Source organism: Anolis carolinensis, unplaced genomic scaffold (assembly GCF_035594765.1).
Source record: "Anolis carolinensis isolate JA03-04 unplaced genomic scaffold, rAnoCar3.1.pri scaffold_10, whole genome shotgun sequence".
NCBI lineage: Eukaryota > Metazoa > Chordata > Lepidosauria > Squamata > Dactyloidae > Anolis > Anolis carolinensis.
In genome coordinates this window covers 6,153,303-6,179,369 of record NW_026943821.1, presented here as the reverse complement: position 1 = coordinate 6,179,369, position 26,067 = coordinate 6,153,303, and the positions used below count along the sequence as shown (strand labels likewise).

Genomic DNA, 26,067 nt, shown 5'->3' with positions numbered 1-26,067 from the left:
ACACACACCCAACTCAATCAAGTTTGGTCCAGATCAATTGCCAGTGGGGTTCACAATGCTCTCTGAATATGGGTGAACTACAACTCCCATCATCCTGGGTCAACCCCTCCAAATCTCACCAGTTCTTAAAAGTTGGTCACGGTGAGTATATGGGCCAGGTTTGTTCCAGATCTATCATCAGGGGTTCACAGTGCACTTCGCATACGGGTGAATTATAACTCCCATTGTTGGGCTGCTGACCTGAAGGCTGCCAAGTTTGAATCCCACCCGAGGAGAGCACGGATGAGCTCCATCTATCAGCTCCATGCGGGGACATGAGAGAAGCCTCCCACAAGGATGGTAAAACATCAAAACATCCGGGCGTCCCCTGGGCAACGTCCTTGCAGACGGCCAATTCTCTCACTCCAGAAGCAACTCAGGTTACTCCTGACACGAAAAAAATAAAAAATAAAAACAACTCCCATTGTTTCCCAAAACATTGGCTGTACTTAAAGTTGGTCGTGGTGGGTTTTTGTGCCAAGTTTGGTCCAGATCCATCGTCGGCAGGGTTCACAGGGCTCTTTGGATGTGGGAGCTATCTTGGAAATCACATACAAATATAAATAGATCAATACAAAAATGTCAGCTCACCACAGCCGCTCCTGAATGAACACACGAGACTCTTTGTGGTATCACCAGGAACTTTTACTGTAGGAAACATGAACATCAGAAAAGCCAAGAATGGGAGGCTCCGGCCAACCCTCCTTTATATACCCTCCCCCTCATTTGAACAGTCTCTTCCCGCTCAGTAAAACCCCGCGCAAATTCCCCGCCAAGTCCATCAGCCGTTTCTCCTCCGAGTCCTGGGACGCAGGTGTCTTATCAATGTCAGTGACCCTGAAACTCAGAGCCACATCCAGGCTCTAGTAGCAGGGTTCTGACATGGCGTCCTCCTCCCCTTCGTCCTGGAAGGAAAAGATTAAACACAACTATTGTTCTCCGCTGTCCAGAGTTCCTTTATACTTTTTTAACAGGCTGCAATGGAATACCGGGTGTACCTTTCCTAGGTCCTTTGGTAGCCTCAGCTCATAGGTCACTTCGTTTATTCTTTTTGCTACCCTGAATGGCCCTATATAGCGTGGAGCCAATTTCTTGGATGGGAACCCCAATTTCAGGTTTTTTGTGCTCAGCCAAACCAGATCTCCTTCGCCCAATTTGTCCCCCTCTCGGCGCCTACGATCCGCAAAGAGCTTGTACTTCTTTTGTGTTTCCCGCAATGCCTCTACCACGGTTTGCCACCCTTGCTTGATTTTGGCCGGCCATTCCTCGTCGGTCTGGCCCTCCCCTTCCTTCCACTCGGGTAGCCTGGGGAAAGGTGCCACCTCCTGTCCGTATACTATTTCGAATGGGGCACGACCTGTGGCCGAATGTACGGCCCCGTTAAAAGCCATCTCAGCAAACGGAAGAAGGTCCGCCCAATCATCCTGTCTATAATTGGTGTACATCCTTAAGAATTGGCACAGTGTCTGTTGGGTACGTTCGACCCCCCCGTTGGTCGCGGGATGAAAGGCCGAGCTCAGGTTCCTTTCTGCTCCTAACAGCTGTAAGAATTTTCCCCAAAATTTTGCAGTAAATTGGACTCCCCGGTCACTAATTATCTTGTCGGGACACCCATGTAGGCGATATACGTGCTTCACATACAAATCAGCAAGTTTTTCAGCTGAAGGGAGTTTTGGCAGAGCCACAAAGTGTGCCTGTTTTGAGAATAAGTCCAATATTGTCCAAATGTATCTGTGGCCTCTGCTGGGGGGTAGTTCGCCTACAAAATCCATGGCTACGCATTCCCATGGCCTCATGGGCTCCACCACCTTCTGCAATAGCCCCTGGGGCTTCCCCGGTGGTGTTTTTCCCTCTGCGCATAATTCACACTGCGTGACGTACCCCCTGGCGTCTTTCCTCATTCCGGGCCACCAGCATTGTTTGGCCAACAGTTTAATAGTCCTGGTGGGGCCTAGATGACCCGCACCCTTGTTATCATGGTACTTCCTTAACATTTCTCGTCTTAAACATTCAGGAATATACAATTTCTTATTTACAAACACCAAATCCCCACACAATTCTCCCTTTTCTTTGTTTGTTTGTAACCATTTGTCCATTCCATACGCTCGCTTCAACTCTTCCTCCCATATTTCTCCTCCCCCCGTGGAAATGGCAGTACGTTTGTTTTCTTTGGCCGCTTGTGCTCGAGTTAGTACTGCCAGGCCCCATTGCTTATCAAGAAAAATACTCCCTTCAGATTCCTGAATTCCTCCCCCGTGCTGAGGCATCCGAGAGAGAGCGTCAGCGAGTATATTATGTTTCCCCTGGAAGAATCTGAGTCTGAAATCAAAACGGCTGAAATATTGGGCCCATCTAATTTGCTTCGCTGATAGTTTACGAGGGGATCTTAGATACTGTAAATTTCTATGGTCAGTCCACACCTCAAACGGTGTTCCACTTCCTTCCAGGAAGTGTCTCCAGCACTCTAGTGCTTTTAGAATCGCTAAGGCTTCTCTCTCCCAAATCGGCCAGTTTTTTTCTGTATCGCTAAACTTTTTTGACAGATAGCCACATGGCTTCAGGTTCCCCCCCTCGTCTTTCTGTAGCAGAACTGCCCCATATGCCCGGTCTGACGCATCGCAATGTAATACAAAGGCTTTAGACATATCAGGGTGCTGTAGGACAGGCTCCTCCGTAAAACGCTTTTTAAGGGCTTCGAAAGCTTCCTGGCATTCTATTGTCCAGGTCAGTTTGGCCCCTGGGGCCTTCACTTTGGCTGTTTCTCCCCTACCTTTAGTCTTTAACAAATCCGTTAATGGCAAAGTGAGGCGCGCAAAGTCCTTGATAAATGTTCTATAGAAGTTTGCGAACCCTAGGAAGGATTGCAGCTGCTTCCGTGTTTTGGGGGCTTCCCACCCCCTCACGTCTTCTACCTTCGCAGGGTCCATCGCCACTCCCTGGGAGGAAATCCTATACCCCAGAAAGTCTATCTGGTCTTTATTGAACTCGCACTTGGCAAGCTTCGCATACAGTTTTGCTTCTCTCAACTTTTGCAGGACTTCCCTGACTAGTTCTATGTGTTGCTCCTTAGTCCGAGATACTAACAATATGTCATCTAAAAAAACAAAGACTCCCTTGTACAACAATGGATGCAACACTTCGTTGATTAATTGCATGAACGCGGCGCCTCCGCCGCACAAACCGAAAGGGAGCACACGATAATTGAATAATCCGAATGCACAGGAGAAGGCCGTCTTCCACCTGTCCTCTGGTTTAATCTGCAATTTATGGTATGCTTCAATTAAGTCCAATTTAGTGAATATCTGCCCCTCCGATAACTGGGCGATCAAGTCCTTCACTAAAGGTAGGGGGTATTTATTTCCAGAACTGATTGCATTCAGGCCCCTGTAGTCAATGCAGAGCCTCAGCGTTTGGTCCTTTTTGCGCCTGAACAACACAGGCGCCCCTAGAGGGGAATTTGAAGGCTCTATGAAACCCCTCGCTAGGTTTTTATCAATGTATTTTCTCAGTTCCTCCTTTTCCCTAGCCGACATTGGGTATATTTTTGCCTTAGGAAGCTCTGCTCCTGGGACTAGCTCTATCTTCACTTCAACTCTCCGCTTCGGTGGGAAACTGTCTGCTTCCTTCTCATCAAATACGTCCACAAAATCCCGATACTCTGGGGGTAATTTATCTGCCAGTTCTGCTATCCTGATAGAGTCTTCCTCCCCCCTTTTCCCCGGCTCCCTTTCCACTTCCTGGCTCCCTCCTTCCAACTTCATCCTGAAGATCATGCTCTTATCCTCCCAGTTGATTTGCGGGTTGGCCTGCCCCAGCCATGGCATGCCTAGTATAACATTATAGCTGGCTATTTGTGATATCACAAATGACACCTTTCCTTCCCAACTCCCTATCTTACACTTTACATCTTCGGCACTGTACTTAGCTAATGATCCCGATGCTGTGGATCCGTCCAACTGCGAAAAAGCTATTGGGGATTCTAGGTTCGTTCTTTCGCATCCCAATCCCTCGGCTAATTCCGGGGAGATGATGTTCCTGGAACATCCACAATCCACAAATGCTTTGCAGGTTGCTTGTTTGCTGCCACTTTCCAGCTGAATGGGGACCACTATCATGGCTTTGTCCTGACTTACCAACCCCCCCGAGTGGTGCCTCATCGGTGGTTCTTCCTCGGCGCGTTTCCCTGCCACGGCTCTTGGTTTGGGCGGGCCTCCGCCTTCCCCTTTTCTCTGCCAGCACTCGGCAGCCCTGTGGCCCAAACGGCCGCACACGAAGCAGCCCCTCCTGCTGGTGCTCACGTTCCCTGTCGGCTCCGTTCTCCTCCCGGCTGGGGTTGATCCCTCCTTCCGGCTCCCCTCTTTCATCTGCGGCCGCTGCTGTAGCCCTCCTCGGTGCCTCCTCGCCTGGGCCAGCGATGTCTCGACGCGCCCCGCCAGCTGAATCCATCCGCGCAGTGTGTCAGGCTCATCACGATGCACCGCCCAGGAGAGGATCTCCCGCCTGAGCCCCTCTTTGAAGAGTTCTATCTTTGTCACTGCAGACCATTCCGGCACCTTTTCAGCGAGGCATTGGAACTCCTCCGCATACTCAGATACCGACCTCTGCCCCTGGGAGACGGTCTTCAACTCCTCCCTCGCCCGGATCTGCTCCAGTGGATCTCGGAAACGGGTCTCCAGGGCCCCCATAAAGCGTCGGAGTGACCCCAGACATGGATCGCGCCGCGCGTGTAGTTGAACGTACCAGCTGGCCGCTCCCCTCTTCAACACTGCACCAATGGCCCGTACCCGGCTGGATTCCGTTCTGAAAGTGTGGGCATTGTCCTCCATATAGCCCCTCACCGTGGTCAGGAAAAAATCCAGTTCAGAGGACTCTCCCCCAAACTCGATCCTTAGTTCCTCTCGTCTCGGTAGGGGTCCCTGTGGTGGCAATCCCCAATCCTCCGCCCGTCGCAAGCCCCCTTGCGGGCCAGTGGGCCCCGCTGCTGCTTCCCTTTGTCCTGTGCCACGCCCGGCATTCGCCAGGGGCACCAGGGTCTCAGTTGGGAGCGTAGCCGGGATTCTCGGAGGCTTTTCCCCTTCGTCGTCACTCTCCTCCACCCGCGTCAGGCTCGTTTGGATCTTGGGCCGGGCACCGGGCTCCTTTCGCATTTCCCTTCCCTTCGGTGCTGGGAGGTCTGCAAAGCCCTGGCTGCTTCCCATGCTCACGTCCCACATTGAGCTAGCCCGGAGTTCCCTTCCTCGCTCCGGCTCCGCCAAAACCGCCAGGCGCTCCATCGCCCTCGACATCACTGCCAGGGTGGTCTCCATCGCCGACATCCTCTCCTCCAGAAACACCATCTTTTGCGGGCCTGGGGAAGGTGAACCTTCCTCTCCTCCGGTGCTATCTCCCCGCACCACTCCGCGCCTCTGGGTTACCCCATTTGGCTGGGCATAAGCGGTGGATGACGCCAGGGCCGCCAGCTGGTGGAACTCAGCGTCCGTCTCGGGAGTGGCCCTTTCCGACCTTCCTCCTCCGGCGCCCAAGAGCTCTTCATCCTCCACTTGCATGTTACACCTCACCGCTACAGCGGGATGGTGTCCGTATTCTTGGCTTAGTGTCAGCTCACCACAGCCGCTCCTGAATGAACACACGAGACTCTTTGTGGTATCACCAGGAACTTTTACTGTAGGAAACATGAACATCAGAAAAGCCAAGAATGGGAGGCTCCGGCCAACCCTCCTTTATATACCCTCCCCCTCATTTGAACAGTCTCTTCCCGCTCAGTAAAACCCCGCGCAAATTCCCCGCCAAGTCCATCAGCCGTTTCTCCTCCGAGTCCTGGGACGCAGGTGTCTTATCAATGTCAGTGACCCTGAAACTCAGAGCCACATCCAGGCTCTAGTAGCAGGGTTCTGACACAAAAATACATATTTTCACTTTTATTATAGGCTAGCTTGGGTATCTGGCGTTGCCCTGATTATTTGAAAAATTGTACAAAATACATGAGGTTGTGGATGAACTACAATGCCAGGTTAACCCCAAGAAACTCCCATCAGTACTTAGTTTGTTATTTTGGGCAAGTTTGCTCTGGATGCATCATTGGTGGAGTTAAGTGTGCTCTCTGGCTGTAGGGTAAACTATAACTCCCGCTATGGTGAGTCAGTCAAACCCCTCCAGTAGGTTGAATTGGTCATGGGGTTTCTGTGTGCCAATTTTGGTCCAATTCCATCTTTGGTGGAGTTCAGAGTGCTCACTAATTGCAGGTGAACTATAAATCCCAGCACCTACAACTCCTAAATGTCCAAGCCAATTCCCCTCAGAACCCACCAGTATTCAAATTTGGGGATATCGGGTATGCATGCCAAGTTTAGTCCAGATCCATCATTGTTTGGATTTATAGTGCGCTTTGGATGTAGGAAAAGAATGCAAAGGAAGAGGAGAGCAGGGAGTTAAACAAAACAAACAAACAAAAGTAACAAAGGACAAAACATTACAGTATTCCAGCTATGAGGGAGAAATAAAGAAGGTCTTCTTCACAAACCTCACTAATTCATCCCCAAAAGATTTTAGCCAAATTGTGTCCATGCAATTTTCAATAACAGTAATTAAGGGTTAATTTTTTGATATAGCCTCAGGGTTCATATGTTATTTGAGTGATTATACTGCTTCTGTTTATGTGATTGACTTAGTCAATTGTTATTGGGGGTTTTTTTGTATATTTATAGCGTTTTGTAGTGTTTTTGGTGTTTTTTGTACAATGTTTTATGCTGATTTTATATTGGAAACCGCCCTGAGTCCCTTTTGGGAGGGAGGGCGGTATACAAATAAACTTTTACTTACTTACTTACTTCACCCCCATTTTAAGGTTCTCCCCCATGATCTTATAGCACTTTTAACTTCCTTCATGTTTACAAATTTCACTTCACACACTTTTGCCCAGTTCATTTTATGATTTCATTGCTGTGTTTTAACTTGTGTTTTACTAATGATTGTGACTTTATTTTATGTCTTTTTAATTTTCATTTGTGCTTTTTTTCGGTATTTGATATTATTGGATGTTCGTTTTGTATTTGCAAGCTGCCCCGAGTCCCCCTGGGGAGATGGAGGCGGGGTATAAAAATAAAATTATTATTATTATTATTATTTACAGTATTTATATTCCGCCCTTCTCACCCCGAAGGAGACTCAGGGTGGATCACATTATATACATATAGGGCAAACATTCAATGCCCATGAACACATCGAACCGAGACAGAGACAGACGCAGAGGCAATTTAACCTTCTCCTGAGGGGATGTTCGATTCTGGCCACAGGGGGGAGCAGCTGCTTCATCATCCACTCTGATGGCACTTCCTCACTTCCTCATTCCAACGTCGTAAATTAGTTAAACTTGCCTCCCCACTTTTATAAGTGGTACCTTATTTCCTACTTGATAGATGCAACTATCTTTTGGGTTGCTAGGTCAGCAACGAGCAGGGGCTTTATTTTATTTTTAATTGACGGGTGCTCACCCCGCCACGGGCTGGCCTTGAACTCATGACCTCATGGTCAGAGTGATTTATTGCAGCAGCTGCTCAGCAGCCTGCGTCACAGCCCAGCCCCAAGTGAACTACAGGTGAACTATTAGGTGAACTACAACTCCTGTACATCCCTCCAAAGACCTCCTGTATTTTTTGTGTGTCATGGGGGTTCTGTGTGCCAAGTTAGTTCCAAATCCATTGTTGGTGGAGTTCAGAGTGCTCTTAGATTGCAGGTGATTGCAGTACTTGCAACTCCTATAAATCATGGTGAATTCTCCCCAAACCTCTCTAGTATGTTCAGTTGCTGATCAATTCCTCTGTTTGCAGTATGCCATAGAAAGGAATAGGAAATTCTTCACCAATAGAGAGAGTCAGAAACACTGGGATGTCTGTGGTGGAGGAAAAGCAAAAAATCTAGGATAAAATTGTCCCTTATGAAAGCCTCCACTTGGGTGGAGGGCAGTCTGGTGTTTGTGGATGTCATTGACAGGGCTCTCGGACATGTTCACAGCCCTCTCTATAACCTGCAATGTCATTGGAAGGAGGGCCATTGGTGGCTCCTGAGTAATGGGAGTTACACTTTCTGTGTAAGGGGACACCCCAGCCACACGCATACATACATATTTTCACTTTTATTATGTGCATAGACTAGCTTAGGCACCCGATGATACATAGAAGATAAATAATTGACTTCCAGACTATGTGTGTAAGGTGCATATAAATATATGAATTTCCTATGCAAACACAGGTACTGTATTCCCAAATCACAAGCCTTTCGGATCCCAAGCGTTTCAGATAATTTGAGATATTTCACGTCTTCCTCTCTCTTAGGTTCGCCAGCAAGCCCTTCTGTTCATCAAGCGAATGTATGAGAAAGACCATCTGAGGGAATATGTGGAGAAGTTTGCCCTGAATTACCTGCAACTCTTGGTCCATCCCAATCCTCCCTCTGTCCTTTTTGGTGCTGACAAAGATACAGGTAAGGGGACTGATCTGGATCAGTTGGTATAGCAGGTTGGATAAGCTTAAGGATAGGGGTACATTGAGGTATAACACCTCTAAAAGGCATTACATTTAATATTTTAAATTATTGTTTAAGTTTGTGTGAGTAGATGTACCTTCAAGTCCCTTGTTGACTTCAGCGACCCCATGAATGTCATAGAATTTCCTTAAGTATGGGATACTCAGAGATGATTTTGCCAATTCCTTCCTCTAAAATAGCATACAAAATTCATTGGCCCTCTCCCATCCAAGTACTAACCAGGGCTGGCTCTGCTTAGTTTCCAATATTAGAATTTAGTGTCTAAAACAAACTTTTTCCCCTTAAAGTTGAAAACTAGAAAAATTACTTCTTTGAACTAAAGCTAATGCTGGTTTGGGAAATTATGGGAATTGTCATCTGAGTTGAGATGTGTCCGTATATGTTCCCTGTCTCATCTCCCAGTTTCTCCAAAGTAAATTTAACTTCCTAGCAGCCGGATGCCTGACCTTTGCTTTTCCAAACTTCTTTGTTGCTTTCCAGAGGTGGCTGCTCCCTGGACAGAAGAGACCATCAAGCACTGCCTCTACCTTTACCTGGCCCTCCTGCCCCAGAACCACAAATTGATCCATGAGCTGGCATCTGTGTATACGGAGGCCATTGCTGACATCAAACGCACTGTCCTCAGAGTCATCGAGCAGCCAGTAAGTAGCCTGGGCTGTTGGGAGTCTACCACATCCTGCACAAGTTTGTAGTCCTCATCAAGAAAATAGACAGACAGATGAGTTAGGTGATAGAGAAATGCTTTCTTCTCCCATTACCCTCCTGGTCTGTCTTTCTATTCTCTCCTGCTTCTTCTGTTTGTTATACTGATGCTTCTGTTTGTTATACTGTTTGTTATACTGATACAGATGTTTTTATTCGTGGCAAGTCCCTGAGTCCTCCATTTTTGTTCTTGTCCTGTGGACATAGAGAGAGGCAAAATGTCTCTAGAGAGATAGATAATTACATAGCTAGGCCCTAGCTTTGCTGTATAGACATGTAGCTCATTTTAATAATAATAATAATAATAATAATAATAATAATAATAATAATAATTGTCAGGCTCACTTCAAAGGACCAGTCTGAACGCAGATCAAAGACAGCTGCTCTCAAACCCAATCTTTATTGAAGAATACATGACTTTGGAAAAGTCGAGAATGACCTAATGTTTACATACAATCATTTTTATCACCTTTGTTGCAACGTCACACCACACGTAAATATCATCACCAAATCCCACCCCCTGTATCACATTTCTACTATCCCCACACACTCTACCAATTATAATTGTTTATACTTTCAACCCCGAGTTCCCAGGCTCTTCTATCTTCTTCTGCCAGGTGCTTCCATGAGACATCCAAGATTATTTATGTTATGACTCCAAGTCCAGGGCTTGGAAATTCAGCCCTGGGACTTGGTTCCATGACATGGCGCCCCCTTTTTCTTCATCCTCCTCTTCGGTGTTTCTTTCATCACAAATCTGAAATAAATCAAACAATAACTCTATGTGTCCGTTTTGTCCAAAGTACCCATATACTTTTTCAGTAAACTGCGATGGAATACTGGGTGTATTTTCCCTAAACTTTTCGGCAATGCCAATTGGAAAGTCACTTCGTTTATAACACCCTGTATTCTGAATGGTCCAATATATTTGGGGCCCAGTTTTCTCGAAGGTAGCCCCAACTTGATGTTTTGTGTACTTAACCACACTAAATCTCCTTTCTCCAATTTATCGCCTTCCATCCTTTTTCTGTCTGCGAATGTTTTATACTTTTTGTGTGCTTCCTTTAAGGATGCTGTTACTTGACTCCAACATTCTAGCATTTGAGTTTTCCATTTCCCTGCCCCCGTTTCTTCATTCTCTGTCCATCTTGGCAATTGGGGCAGAGGCTGTATTTCATACCCGTAAACTACTTCAAAGGGGGTTTTATTTGTTGCAGAGTGTATAGTCGAATTAAAAGCCAGTTCTGCGAAGGCCAGCCACTTAGACCAGTCATTTTGTCTCATGTTAGAGTACATGCGAAGAAACTGCCCAAGTGTCTGTTGAGTACGTTCTACTGCCCCATTTGTCATGGGATGAAAGGCAGAACTTAGACTCCTTTCTGCTCCTAGCATTTCCAAGAATTTTTCCCAGAATTTTGCTGTGAACTGAACCCCTCTGTCACTGACCACTCTACTGGGACATCCATGAAGTTTATAAATATGGTTTATGTACAATTCAGCCAGTTTCTCTGCCGATGGTAGTTTCGTCAGTGCTATAAAGTGGGCCTGTTTAGAAAACAGGTCTAATACCGTCCAAATATAACGATGTCCCTTGCTAACCGGCAGTTCCCCCACAAAGTCCATAGCTACACATTCCCAAGGTCTGGTAGGTTCTGCTACTGTTTGTAATAGTCCCATCGGCTTCCCTCCTCTCGGTTTATTTCTGGCACAATCATCACATTGAATAACATGATGCTTTATGTCCTTCCTCATCCCTGGCCACCAACAATGTTTTGCTATCGCCTTTGTTGTTTTTGTAATCCCTGTATGACCAGCGCTCTGGTTATTGTGAAAACGATGCAAAATCTTAATCCTTAATATTGCTGGGATATACAGTTTCTTGTTCACAAACCAAAATCCCCCCTTCTGCTCCCCCTTTTCTGCGTTGGATGCGATCCACTGATCTCCTTCGTATGACTGTCTCAGTTCTTTTCCCCAACTATTTTCCTTGTCAAATTCGATAGTAGCAGTGTTCTCTCTTTGGGTCTGCGCTCTCGTACTGACAGCTAAACCCCATTGTTTATCGGAAAATAATGTTCCCTCTTTTGTTGTGGTTATGCCCTCGTGTTGTGGCATGCGTGAAAGAGCGTCTGCCAAGACATTCTGTTTCCCTTGGAAAAACTTTAATTGGAAATCGAACCTGCTAAAGTATTGCGCCCATCTAATCTGTTTAGGGGACAATTTTCGAGGAGATTTTAAGTACTGGAGTGTCAGCTCACCACAGCCGCTCCTAAATGAACACACGAGACTCTCTGTGATATCACCAGAAACTTTACTGCAGGAAACATAAACATCCGAAAAGCCAAGAATGGGAGACTCCGGCCAACCATCCTTTATATACCCTCCCCCTCATTTGAAAAGTCTCTTCCCGCTCAGTAAAACCCCGCGCAAATTCCCCGCCAAGTCCAGCAGCCGTTACTTCTCCGAGTCCTGAGACGCAGGTGTCTTATCAATGTCAGTGACCCTGAAACTCAGAGCCACATACAGGCTCTAGTAGCAGGGTTCTGACATGGCGTCCTCCTCCCCTTCGTCCTGGAAGGAAAAGATTAAACACAACTATTGTTCTCCGCTGTCCAGAGTTCCTTTATACTTTTTTAACAGGCTGCAATGGAATACCGGGTGTACCTTCCCTAGGTCCTTGGGTAGCTTCAGCTCATAGGTCACTTCGTTTATTCTTTTCGCTACCCTGAACGGCCCTATATAGCGTGGAGCCAATTTCTTAGATGGGAACCCCAATTTCAGGTTTTTTGTGCTCAGCCAAACCAGATCTCCTTCGCCCAATTTGTCCCCCTCTCGGCGCCTACGATCTGCAAAGAGCTTGTACTTCTTTTGTGTTTCCCTCAATGCCTCCACCACGGTCTGCCACCCTTGCTTAATTTTGGCCGGCCATTCCTTGTCGGTCTGGCCCTCTCCTTCCTTCCACTCGGGTAGCCTGGGGAAAGGTGCCACCTCCTGTCCGTATACTATTTCGAATGGGGCACGACCTGTGGCCGAATGTACGGCCCCGTTAAAAGCCATCTCAGCAAACGGAAGAAGGTCCGCCCAATCGTCCTGTCTATAATTGGTGTACATCCTCAAGAATTGGCACAGTGTCTGTTGGGTACGTTCGACCCCCCCGTTGGTTGCGGGATGAAAAGCCGAGCTCAGATTCCTTTCCGCTCCTAACAGCTGTAAGAATTTCCCCCAAAATTTTGCAGTGAATTGGACTCCCCGGTCGCTAATTATTTTGTCGGGACACCCATGTAGGCGATATACATGCTTCACATACAAATCAGCGAGCTTTTCAGCCGAGGGGAGTTTTGGCAGGGCCACAAAGTGTGCCTGTTTTGAGAATAGATCCAATATTGTCCAAATGTATCTGTGGCCTCTGCTGGGGGGTAGTTCGCCTACAAAATCCATTGCCACGCATTCCCATGGCCTCATGGGCTCCACCACCTTCTGCAATAGCCCCTGGGGCTTCCCAGGTGGTGTCTTGCCCTCTGCACATAATTCACACTGCGTGACGTACCCCCTGGCGTCTTTCCTCATTCCGGGCCACCAGCATTGTTTGGCCAACAGTTTAATAGTCCTGGTGGGGCCTAGATGACCTGCACCCTTGTTATCGTGGCATTTCCTTAACATTTCTTGTCTTAAACATTCAGGAATATACAATTTCTTATTAACAAACACCAAATCCCCACACAGTTCTCCCTGTTCTTTGTTCGTTTGTAACCATTTGTCCATTCCATATGCCCGCTTCAACTCTTCCTCCCATATTTCTCCTCCCCCCGTGGAAATGGCAGTGCGTTTGTTTTCTTTGGCTGCTTGTGCTCGAGTCAGTACTGCCAGGCCCCATTGCTTATCTAGGAAAAGGCTCCCCTCAGATTCCTGAATTCCTCCCCCGTGCTGAGGCATCCGGGAGAGAGCGTCAGCGAGTATGTTGTGTTTCCCCTGGAAGAACTTGAGTCTGAAATCAAAACGGCTGAAATATTGGGCCCATCTAATCTGCTTCGCTGATAGTTTACGAGGGGATCTCAGATACTGTAAATTTCTATGATCAGTCCACACCTCAAACGGTGTTCCACTTCCTTCCAGGAAGTGTCTCCAGCACTCTAGTGCTTTCAGAATCGCTAAGGCTTCTCTCTCCCAAATCGGCCAGTTTTTTTCTGTATCGCTAAATTTTTTCGACAGATAGCCACATGGCTTCAGGTTCCCCCCCTCGTCTTTCTGCAGCAGAACTGCCCCATATGCCCGGTCTGACGCATCGCAATGTAGTACAAAGGCCTTAGACATATCAGGGTGCTGTAGGACAGGCTCCTCGGTAAAACGCTTTTTTAGGGCTTCGAAAGCTTCCTGGCATTCTATTGTCCAGGTCAGTTTGGCCCCTGGGGCCTTCACTTTGGCTGTTTCTCCCCTGCCTTTAGTCTTTAACAAATCCGTTAATGGCAAAGTGAGGCGCGCAAAGTCCTTGATAAATGTTCTATAGAAGTTTGCGAACCCCAGGAAGGATTGCAGCTGCTTCCGTGTTCTGGGGGCTTCCCACCCCCTCACGTCTTCCACCTTCGCAGGGTCCATCGCCACTCCCTGGGAGGAAATCCTATACCCCAGAAAGTCTATCTGGTCTTTATTGAACTCGCACTTGGCAAGCTTCGCATACAGCTTCGCTTCCCTCAACTTTTGTAGGACTTCCCTGACTAGTTCTACGTGTTGCTCCTTGGTCCGAGACATTATCAATATGTCATCTAAAAAAATAAAGACTCCCTTGTACAATAATGGATGCAACACTTCGTTGATTAATTGCATGAACGCAGCCCCTCCCCCGCATAAACCGAATGGGAGCACACAATAATTGAATAATCCGAAGGCGCAGGAGAAGGCCGTCTTCCACCTGTCCTCTGGTTTGATCTGCAATTTATGGTAAGCCTCAATTAAATCCAATTTAGTGAATATCTGTCCCTCCGATAACTGGGCGATCAAGTCCTTCACTAAGGGTAGAGGGTATTTATTTACAGTACTGATTGCATTCAGGCCCCTGTAGTCAATGCAGAGCCTCAGCGTTTGGTCCTTTTTCCTCCTAAACAACACAGGGGCCCCTAAAGGGGAGTTCGAAGGTTCTATGAAACCTCTCGCTAGGTTTTTATCAATGTACTTTCTCAGTTCCTCCTTTTCCCTAGCCGACATCGGGTATATCTTTGCCTTGGGAAGCTCTGCTCCTGGGACTAGCTCTATTTTCACTTCGACTCTCCGCTTCGGTGGGAAATTGTCTGCTTCCTTCTCGTCAAACACGTCCACAAAATCCCGATACTCTGGGGGTAATTTATCTGCCAGTTCTGCTATTCTGATGGAGTCTTCCTCCCCCCTTTTCCCCGGCTCCCTCTCAACTTCCTGGCTCCCTTCTTCCAAACTCATCCCGAAAATCATGCTCTTATCCTCCCAGTTGATTTGCGGGTTGGCCTGCCCCAGCCACGGCATGCCTAGTATAACATTATAGCTGGCTATTTGTGATATCACAAATGACACCTTTCCTTCCCAACTCCCTATCTTACACTTTACATCTTCGGCACTGTATCTAGCTAACGATCCTGATGCTGTGGATCCGTCCAACTGCGAAAATGCTATTGGGGATTCTAGGTTCGTCCTTTCGCATCCTAATCCCTCGGCTAATTCAGGGGAAATGATGTTCCTGGAACATCCACAATCCACAAACGCTTTGCAGGTTGCTTGTTTGCTGCCATTTTCAAGCTGAATGGGGACCACTATCATAGCTTTGTCCTGACTTACCAACCCCCCCGAATGGTGCCTCATCGGTGTTTCTTCCTCGGCGCGTTTTCCTGCCACGGTTCTTGGTTTGGGCTGGCCTCCGCTTTCCCCTTTTCTCTGCCAGCACTCGGCAGCTCTGTGGCCCAACCGGCCGCACACAAAGCAGCCACTCCTGCTGGCGCTCACGTTCCCTGTCGGCTCCGCTCTCCTCCCGGCTGGGGCTGATCCCTCCTTCCGGCTCCCCTCTTTCATCTGCGGCCGTTGCTGTAGCGCTCCTCGGTGCCTCCTCGCCTGGGCCAGCGATGTCTCGACGCGCCCCGCCAGCTGAATCCATCCGCGCAGTGTGTCAGGCTCATCACGATGCACCGCCCAGGAAAGGATCTCCCTCCTGAGCCCCTCTTTGAAGAGTTCCATCTTTGTCACTGCAGACCATTCCGGCACCTTTTCGGCGAGGCATTGGAATTCCTCCGCATACTCAGATACCGACCTCTGCCCCTGGGAGACGGTCTTCAACTTCTCCCTCGCCCGGATCTGCTCCAATGGATCTCGGAAACGGGTCTCCAGGGCCCCCATAAAGCGTCGGACTGACCCCAGACATGGGTCGCGCCGCGCGTGCAGCTGAACGTACCAGCTAGCCGCTCCCCTCTTCAACACTGCACCAATGGCCCGGACCCGGCTGGATTCCGTTCTAAAAGTGTGAGCATTGTCCTCCATATAGCCCCTCACCGTGGTAAGGAAAAAGTCCAGTTCAGAGGACTCTCCCCCAAACTCGATCCTTAGTTCCTCTCGTCTCGGTAGGGGTCCCTGTGGTGGCAATCCCCAATCCTCCGCCCGTCGCAAGCCCCCTTGCGGACCAGTGGGCCCCGCTGCTGTTTCTCTTGGCCCTGTGCCACGCCCGGCATTCGCCAGGGGCACTAGGGTCTCAGCTGGGAGCGTAGCCGGGATTCTCGGAGGCTTTTCCCCTTCGTCGTCACTCTCCTCCACCCGCGTCAGGCTTGGTTGGGTCTTGGGCCGGGCGCCGGGCTCCTTTCGCATTTCCCTTCCCTTCGGTGCTGGGAGGTCTGCAAAGCCCTGGCTGCTTCCCACGCTCACGTCCCACATTGAGCCAGCCCGAAGTTCCCTTCCTCTCTCTGGCTCCGCCAAAAACGCCAGGCGCTCCATCGCCCTCGACATTACTGCCAGGGTGGTCTCCATCGCCGACATCCTCTCCTCCAGAAACACCATCCTCTGTGGGCCTGGGGAAGGTGAACCTTCCTCTCCTCCGGTGCTGTCTCCCTGCACCACTCCACGCCTCTGGGTTACCCCATTTGGCTGGGCATAAGCGGTGGATGACGCCAGGGCCGCCAGCTGGTGGAACTCAGCGTCCGGCTCGGGAGTGGCCCTTCCCGACCTTCCTCCTCCTGCGCCCAAGAGTTCTTCATCCTCCACTTGCATGTTACACCTCACCGCTACGGCGGGATGGTGTCTATTTTCTTGGCTTAGTGTAGTGTCAGCTCACCACAGCCGCTCCTAAATGAACACACGAGACTCTCTGTGATATCACCAGAAACTTTACTGCAGGAAACATAAACATCCGAAAAGCCAAGAATGGGAGACTCCGGCCAACCATCCTTTATATACCCTCCCCCTCATTTGAAAAGTCTCTTCCCGCTCAGTAAAACCCCGCGCAAATTCCCCGCCAAGTCCAGCAGCCGTTACTTCTCCGAGTCCTGAGACGCAGGTGTCTTATCAATGTCAGTGACCCTGAAACTCAGAGCCACATACAGGCTCTAGTAGCAGGGTTCTGACACTGGAGGTTCTTATGATCAGACCAAATTTCAAATGGGATTCCACTCCCTTCGAGGAAGTGTCGCCAGCATTCTAAGGCTTTTAATATGGCTAATGCTTCTTTTTCCCATATGGGCCAACATTTTTCAGTTTCACTGAACTTCCGAGACAAATATCCACAAGGTTTTAAGTTCCCATTTTGATCTTTTTGTAATAGTACTGCCCCGTATGCACAGTCTGAAGCATCGCAATGAATTATGAAAGGGCTCCGGATATCGGGGTGTTTTAGGACAGGTTCTTCTGTGAAGCGTCCTTTTAGGGTTTCAAATGCCTTTTGGCATTCTGGCGTCCAACTCGGTTTGGCGCCAGGAGCTTTCACTTTTGCTGTCTCCCCTTTCCCTTTCGTTTTTAAAAGTTCAGTAAGGGGTGCGGTTATTTGCGCAAAGCTTTTTATGAACGATCTATAAAAATTTGCAAATCCCAGAAATGATTGCAATTGCCTCCTTGTTTGAGGTATTCCCCATTCTTTTACGTCTGATACTTTAGACGGGTCCATAGCTAACCCTTCTGGAGATATCCGGTACCCCAGAAAGTCAATTTGAGTTTTGTTGAATTCACATTTGGATAGTTTTGCATACAGCTTTGCTTCCCTTAGTCTTTGCAAAACTTCCCGGACCAATTCCACGTGCTTTTCTTTATCTTCGCTCACGATCAGGATGTCATCCAGAAATATGAATACTCCTCGGTACAACAGTGGGTGCAGTATTTCATTTATAAGCTGCATAAAGCAACCGCCGCCGTTTTTTAATCCGAATGGTAAAATTAAATATTCAAAATGGCCGAATGCGCAGGAAAATGCAGTTTTCCAAGTATCCTCGGGTTTGATTCTTAATTTATGGTACGCTTCGATTAAATCCAGCTTAGTAAATATGCTCCCTTTCTTCAATACGGTAATCAAATCCTTTACTAAGGGCATAGGGTACTTATTGTCCTTAGTAATTGCATTTAAATTTCGATAGTCAATACACAATCTTAAAGAGTTGTCTTTCTTTCTCCTAAATAACACTGGGGCTCCAAGAGGGGAGTTGGATGGCTTAATGAAGCCTCGCGCCAGGTTCTTATCAATATATTTCCTCAATTCCTCCTTCTCTTGAACAGACATGGGATATACTTTTGGTTTTGGTAAGTTTGCTCCTGGGGTTATTTCAATTTCTACTTCTATATTCCTCTTGGGAGGTAATTTACTTGCCTCTTTCTGATTGAAAACATCCACAAAGTCTCTGTATTCAGGTGGCAATAGCTGTGGGTCTATTTCCCCTGCTTCATCTCCCTCGTCCTCCTCTCCTGCTATTCTACTTATCTCCCATTGTGTTTGTTGCTCTTTAAATGCTAGGCTCTTTCCTCTCCAATCTACTTCAGGATTTGCCTGTTCGAGCCATGGGATTCCTAGTATGACATTGTATGTGGCAATAGGGGCTATCACAAAGGATATTCTTCCTTCCCATTTGCCTATTTTACATGGGACCCCCCGTATTTCCTTCGTAGATACTTCCCCAGCAGCAACTGATCCATCTAGCTGCGAAAAGGCAATCGGGGAGTCAAGCAGCGTCTGCTGGCATTTTAGCGCTCCTGCTAATTCCGGAGTTATAATGTTCCTAGAACAACCGCAATCCACGAATGCCCTGCAGGTGGCCCGATTCTCTAACCCCGATAGGCAGATTGGCACTACCAGCATGCGTTTGTCTTGACTCACCAGCCTCTCCGGAGATTCTGGGGCTCGCACCTCCTCCTCCGCTCGTCTCCCGGCTGCTGGCTTGGGCTTTGAGGGTTTTAGCGGCTCCCCCTTCCGGGCCCAACATTCTGCTGCTCGATGGCCCGTCTTCCCACATACAAAGCATCCCGGCTTGGGTCTGTTGTCATCTCCTTTGAAGGGGATCCCCGGCCTCCCTCCGGGCCTTTCCTGCTTCCTCGTTTCTCCTCGACCCCTCGCTACCGGTTTTTGCTGGCCGCCGCCGCCGCCGCTGCCGCTCCGGAAACGCTTTACTTGGGCCAGGGTGGATTCGACGCGCCCCGCCAGTTGTATCCAGCCCTGTAGTGTCTCTGGGTCGTCTCTGTGCGCTGCCCAACTAAAAACCTCGGGGCGTAGTCCCTCTTTGAATATCTCCACTTTGGTCACTTCAGACCACTCTGGCACCCTTTCCGCGAGATGGAGGAATTCCTCTGCGTACTCGGGCACCGTTTTATCCCTCTGCTTTATTCCTTTAAGCTGGTCTCGAGCCCTCAATTGCTCTAGCTGGTCTCTGAACCGGTTTTCTAGTGCGGCGAGGAAGCGGGGCACTGATCTCAAGCACGGGTCGCGTCTGGCATGTAGTTGCACATACCAGCTGGCCGCTCCTCTCTTCAGTGTGTTGCCGATGGCCCGAACCATGCTTCCTTCGGAGGGGAATGTGTGTGCATTGTCCTCCATGTATCCTCTGATGCCAATGAGGAAAAAGTTCAGTTCAGATGATTCCCCTCCGTATTCCAATTTGAGCTCTTCCCTCCTATGCATCCATTCTGCGGCCCGTTGATGCTGTATGGGAGGCATGGGGAAGGGTTGCATCGGGTTTCCTTGGACGGCCCCTTTGAACACGCCGCGCCCCATCCCGGCGGTCGTTCCTCGCGGCTCCCGAAATTCTGCCGCTGCTGTCGGCCCTTCCACCCATCCGAATGCGGGCCTCGCTGTAGCCCCCGCACCTCGCCTTCCTTCGTCGTACGGCACATCCTCCTCCTCTTCCTGGATCTCCGGCTCCTCTCCTCCTTCCTCTGCTAATCCACTGGACCCGATCCCTGGTCCCAGTGGTCTTTCCACCCCGACGCCCATTCGGGGGGTTGGGAGTCCTGTTGGAGTTGGCGGCCTCAGAGTTCCCCGAGCTTGCTGGCGCTCCACCTCGCGCGCCATTCTGTCCCGGAACTCCAGTTCCTGCCAGTATTCCTCATCCCCCTCGCCCCTTGCCGCCACGGGGCTCTGCGTCGAGGCGCGCTGGCCCCTCTGGCTCCAAGCCTCTTCTTTACTTGGCTCTCTCTCGGCACCATATCGGGTGGGCTCCTTCTGGAGATTCTCTTCCAATAGTGGCACCAATCTCCCCACGGTTTCCGACAGCCTGGACAAATTAGTCTCCATGATGGATAACCGCAGGGCCACGGTCTCCGGCATGCTCCCTCCAGATCCCCAACTGGTTTCTGCAGCTGCCGAGACGCCTCTTCCTCCTCTGGGAATCCTCTGGGTCACGCCGTTCGGCCTGGGGTACCCCGTAGAGGAAGCGATGGCTTGCAGCGTTTCTTCCCCCAACGGCCGGGCCCCTGGCAAAGGCCTCCCTGCTCCATTTGGGCTTTGATCGCCCTCTCTACTCATCTTCACTTCACTGCGAATTCGCAGGAGGGTGAGAACGGGATTCTCGACTTAATTGTCAGGCTCACTTCAAAGGACCAGTCTGAACGCAGATCAAAGACAGCTGCTCTCAAACCCAATCTTTATTGAAGAATACATGACTTTGGAAAAGTCGAGAATGACCTAATGTTTACATACAATCATTTTTATCACCTTTGTTGCAACGTCACACCACACGTAAATATCATCACCAAATCCCACCCCCTGTATCACATTTCTACTATCCCCACACACTCTACCAATTATAATTGTTTATACTTTCAACCCCGAGTTCCCAGGCTCTTCTATCTTCTTCTGCCAGGTGCTTCCATGAGACATCCAAGATTATTTATGTTATGACTCCAAGTCCAGGGCTTGGAAATTCAGCCCTGGGACTTGGTTCCATGACAAATAATAATAATAATAAATGTGTTGTCAAAGGCTTTCATGGAATCACTGGGTTGCTGTGAGTTTTCCAGGCTGTCTGACCATGTTCCAGAAGCATTCTCTCTTGATGTTAAAATAAATAATAATAAACTTTATTTTTATATCCCGCCCCATCTCCCCGAAGGGACTCGGGGCGGCTCACAACAGGGACAAGCCCAAAACAACTACACAACATATTTGACAAAAACTAAAACATTTCAACGATACACAAAATAAAATAATGGACAATACATTAAAATCCAAGCAGATAAAATCAGTGTAATTAAAAGCAAACCAGCGGGGACAGGTTTCATAAAGTGCTGTATAATGGAAATGAGTAACAGAGATAAAGTGTTTTGCCCACATCTATGGCAGGCATCCTCAGAGGTTGCGAGGTCTGTTGGAAACTGGGCAAGTGGGGTTTATGTATCTGTAGAATGTCCAGGTTGGGAGAAAGAACTCTTTTTGGACCAGTTGGGTTGTGGCCATGAAGGATTTTCTTGAAATTGAGGTTGACTCCTATGCTGAAAGATGTTCCCCACCCTTGCTGTGAAGGATTTCTCATGTTAGGACTTCTCATTCCTAACATGTCATTCTCTCCTCTCATCATCTTTCTGTCTTCCAGATCCGTGGAATGGGCATGAATTCCCAGGAGTTGCTCAAACTGGTTAAAAACTGCCCCAAAGGTGCAGAGACCTTGGTGACCCGCTGCTTGCACAGCCTCACTGATAAAGGTATGAGGAGCATTATTTTATATTCTTAGACACCGGTAAAAGGTTACAGCCCATCCAGGGGCCACTTTCTGAGTCTGACAGATTTTTGTGGTGCTCCCCTTTAGTTTTAGTTTCTCTTTGATCCACATATTAGTATTTCTTGACCTGCTATCCTCTCCTGGGGTTCAAAGTTGCTTCCAGCTATTTAATCTGAGTAATCACTTTTCAGAATTACTTTGGGACTAGGTTTTGAACTACACGAGGGGTACCATATAGTCTGATGTAGTCCAGGTTTGCTTCTGTTCTGTCACATAACCAAACACTACTTTTTTTCCACTCAGTTCCTCCATCTCCGGAGTTAGTGAAGCGGGTTCGAGATCTGTACAATAAAAGGCTCCCAGATGTCCGTTTTCTTATCCCTGTCCTCAACGGCTTGGAAAAGGTACTATCTGAGATGGAACAAAGCTAGGTTTATGATCTGTAACTTCATTCCAGCTGGTTGGTTCTTTAGCCATGGCAGTTCAAATGGTATCAAACAGCATTAAATCTACAGTGTAGATCACATGTGGACCGAATCCATGTCTTTTTATATGGCCCTTCAGATGCTGGACTCTTCTGTATTCATTAGGCATCATGACTAGGTTGCTGTGAGTTTTCCGGGCTGTATGGCCATGTTCCAGAAGTATTCTCTCCTGACCTTTTGCCCACATCTACGGCAGGCATCCTCAGAGTTTGTGAGGGCTGTTGGAAACTAGGCAAGTGGGGTTTATGTATTTGTGGAATAATGTCCAGGGTGAGAGAAAGAACTCTTGTCTGCCTGAAGCAAGTGTGAATGTTACAATTGGCCACCTTGATTAGCATTGAATTAACTTCAAAGCCTGGTTACTTCCTGCTTGGGGGAATCCTTTGTTGGGAGGTGTTAGCTGGCCCTGATTGTTTTCTGTCTGGACTTCCACTGTCTTCTGAGTGTTGTTCTTTATTTGCTGTCCTAATTTTAGACTTTTTAAATACCGGTAGCCAGACTTTGTTCATTTTCATGGTTTCCTCCTTTGCTATTGAAATTGTCCACATACTTGTGGGTTTCAGTGGCTTCTCTGCGTAGTCTGACATGGTGGTTGTTAAAGAGCGGTCCAGCATTTCTGTGTTCTCAGATAATATTCTGTGTCCAGGTTGATTCACCAAGTGCTCTTCTATGGCTGACTTCTCTGGTTGAGTTAGTCTGCAGTGCCTTTCATGTTCCTTGATTCGTGCCTGGGCAATGCTGTTGCGTTTGGTGGTCTCTATGTAGACTTGCCCACAGCTGCATGGTATAGGCTAGACTCTTGCAGAAGTGAGAGGATCCCGCTTGTCCTTTGCTGAACAGAGCATTTGTTGGATTTTCTTAGTAGATCTGTAGATTGTTTATAGGTTGTGTTTGTTCATCAGCTTCCCTGTGCGGTCATTGGTTCCCTTGATGTGTGGCAAGAACACTTTTCCTCTGGGTGGATCTTTGTCTTTCCTCTCGTGGCATGTTCTTGGCCTTGCAGCTCTTCTGATGTCTGTGGTGGAGTCTCCATTGGCCCAATTTATATGGTTCAGTTCACCTTGGAGGAGATGGGGTTCAGAGATTTATTTATTTTTTGCATGGTCTGCCAGGGCTTTAATTGTGCTTCTTTCTTGACTTGGGTGATGGTTTGATCTTTTATGTTGGTATCTATCTGTATGTGTAGGTTTTCTGTAAACTGTGTGACCCAATTGTTGATTGAGTCAGGAGGGAATGCTTCTGGAACATGGCCATACAGCCTGGAAAATTCACAACAACCCAGTGATTCTGGCCATGAAAGCCTTCAACAACACATCATGACTAGGGCTGATAGGAGTTGTGATACAGTAACATCTGGAAGGCTGCAGTTTGTTCTGTTTAGTTCGGAGAATGGACTTCGAATTGAGATACAAGGCTTGAGGAGATAATACCTAACTTTAAAATGTCGTTTCACCTTTTCCTAATCTCAGAGCCACAAGTGCCGTTGGGTTTCAATTCCCATTATCCCCACTCTGCATTGTGGATAATGAAAAGTGATAAGAGATGTTGTTAAGCAACATCTGGGGATAAAAACCAAAGAGCCCTGTTTAGGATGTAAAAAAAAAAAAGGTCCTCTATATCCATGGATTCTCATCCCTGGATTCAGCAGCCCTTTGAAGGCAGCCATAATTTGGTTGTGGTCCTCAATGAGAATTAGTTTGACACCCTTAGCAAAAGTCTTGGACTTTCTTCCTCTCAAGAAAAAAGAAAATAATTGTGTTGTGATTTTTCTAATAGCTGCTGAGTTCTTCTTCCTTCCATTCAATCGCTAAGTTTCTCCAAATATACTTGTCTCTTTGTGGAAGTTGCACAGTGTGCAGGAAGTCTGATGGCATAGTATTTTATGCAGTATATTGATTTTTATGACTGTTTTACTGATGTTAATGTCTTATTGATGTGTAAAATTGTTTTTTACTGTTTTATCGCTGTTATTGTATTTTTATGTTGGGCATGGCCCCATGTAAGCCGCTCCGAGTCCCTCCGGGGAGATGGGGCGAGGTATAAAAATAAAGTTGTTGTTGTTGTTGTTGTTATTATTATTATTATTATTATTATTATTATTATTATTATTATTATTATTATTATTATTATGGCAAATGCAATGTGAATTTTTTTGCCAATCCTTTTTGAGGCTTCATTTGCTATTTCTCCTATCAGAAAGAGGTGATTCAGGCTCTCCCAAAGCTCATCAAGCTGAATCCCATCGTTGTGAAGGAAGTGTTTAATCGCCTGCTGGGAACACAACATGGTAGGAATGCAAGCTGCAAGCAGACCTTGTATTTCTGTAATGGGAATTGTTCAGCTGCTACTGTGACAAGCTTGTCCCAAGGAAAGGAAAAGGACAGTGAATACAATGAAACATTGTCTGAATAGTCACCAATGCAACTCATTGTCCCCAAATAGTCTGCAGAGATGTAAAGTGGATTGAAAGATATGGACCAAATGCCACGCAATGTCCATTTTCTCAGGATTTGCCACTGATGTAGCCTTGAAAAATTGGGTTTTGGGATTACAATTCCTACTGTTCTCCCAGCCAATATGCCTACTGACTATGGGATTCTGGTAGCCCCTCTTTTGTGTTTTCTGCATTATGAATTATTTGTACTTTATTTATTTCGTGTCAAAAGCATTGTACAACAAATACATTTCAAATAATGGAAATTTTAAAAAAAGAAATCACAAGCAACTAAATAGTTTTGGACCAAAAGCGGGCAACAGCAACCGCATTGTCTGTAGCTTTAAATAACTCCTCCTCCGTGCATGAGGCAGGGCATTGTGGGCAAGCATACATATGCTGAGTTGTTTGTTCAGCTCCACAGTCACACAAGGTGGAGGATTCCTCCAGGTCGTGCCACCTTGCCAGGTTGTCTTTTGATCTGCCCACTCCACTTCTGAGTCTATTCAGGGACTTCCAAGTTGCCCATTCTTGGTTTGCCCCTGGAGGAAGACCCTCATGGGGGGCCATCCAGTTAGAATTGCCAGGTTTAGCTGCCCAGAGGGACACCTTTGCTGTTGCTGGAGGAACATCAAGAGGAGTGGTGGTTCTCATGAAGCCCTTCCTTGATTTGAGTCTGGTGGGAGGAGGCTGATAGCCATGCAGTGGGTGGCTTTCACAATGTTCGACCTTTTTTCTCTCACCGTTAGCAGCAACTTCCCGTCGCACGTCAGGAGGGGCAATGCCAGCTAACTTGTAGAGTTTATCAACAGGTGTAGGTTTAAGGCATCCCGTGATGATTCTGCATGTTTCATTCAGTGCTATGTCCACCTGCTTTGCATGGGCAGACTTGTGCCAAACAGGACAGGCGTACTCAGCAGTTGAGAAAGACAAGGCCAGGGCTGATGTTCTTATTACTTGTGGGTCTGCTCCCCATGCGCTGCCAGTCAGTTTCCGCAGGATGTTATTGCGTGCAGCTACTTTGTGCTTGGTGTTCATGCCGTGTTTCCTATATGTTAGTGTTCGGTCTAAGGTGACACCAAGGTATTTAGGATGAAAACAGTGTTCGAGCTCTTGGCCTTCCCAAGTAACTTTCAGTTTCCTGTTGGCTTCGCGGTTACGTAGGTGGAAAGCACACACTTGTGTCTTGGCAGGGTTGGGCTTCAGGTGGTTCTCTTTGTAGTAGCTGGAGAGATCTTTCAAGGCATTGGTGAGTTGCTTTTCAACTGTTTCAAAATCTTTTGCTTGTGTTGTAAGGGCAAGGTCATCAGCATATATAAAGCTCTTTGTGAGTGGTGGTTGTGGCTGGTCGTTCGTGAAGATGTTAAATAAGGTCGGTGCAAGAACGCTGCCTTGGGGTAAACCATTCTTTTGCCTCCTCCATCTGCTTTTCTGGCCCTGAAACTCCACATAGAAGCTGCGGTTTTCTAAGAGGGTCTGGACAGTTTTTGTAAAGTCAAAGTCCCGGGTGATATGGTAGACTTTATGCAGCATTTTTCTATGTTGCACCGTGTCATAGGCTGCCGTAAGGTCCACAAAGACTGTTCCCATAATGCAGCCTTTCTCATAGCCTTCCTCGATATGTTCAGTCAGATGAAGAATTTGACCTGTACAGTTTTTCTCTGGTCTGAAACCTGCTTGTTGTGCAATAAGCTTGGGTTCGATAACAGGTCCTAGTCGATTTAATAGCATCCCC

General features: G+C 47.7%; 2 protein-coding genes across 2 annotated transcripts in view; one reads left to right on the top strand and one right to left on the bottom strand.

Moving 5' to 3' along the window:
- sympk (symplekin scaffold protein) overlaps positions 1 to 26,067 on the top strand; it is a 59,924-nt gene that overhangs the window by 22,358 nt on the left and 11,499 nt on the right. The window contains exons 17-21 of the mRNA XM_008123648.3: positions 8,370 to 8,517; positions 9,061 to 9,221; positions 21,288 to 21,396; positions 21,717 to 21,817; positions 24,095 to 24,185. Coding sequence (XP_008121855.2) covers positions 8,370 to 8,517; positions 9,061 to 9,221; positions 21,288 to 21,396; positions 21,717 to 21,817; positions 24,095 to 24,185 — 610 coding nt within the window. The remainder of the gene's footprint in view (positions 1 to 8,369; positions 8,518 to 9,060; positions 9,222 to 21,287; positions 21,397 to 21,716; positions 21,818 to 24,094; positions 24,186 to 26,067) is intronic.
- On the bottom strand, positions 663 to 5,943 carry LOC134293803 (uncharacterized). The gene is made up of 2 exons (XM_062962547.1): positions 4,173 to 5,943; positions 663 to 944 (listed from the first exon to the last, which is right to left on the bottom strand). The coding sequence occupies exons 1-2, from the start codon at positions 5,718 to 5,720 to the stop codon at positions 903 to 905; spliced, it is 1,590 nt and encodes a 529-aa protein (XP_062818617.1). The 5' UTR covers positions 5,721 to 5,943; the 3' UTR covers positions 663 to 902.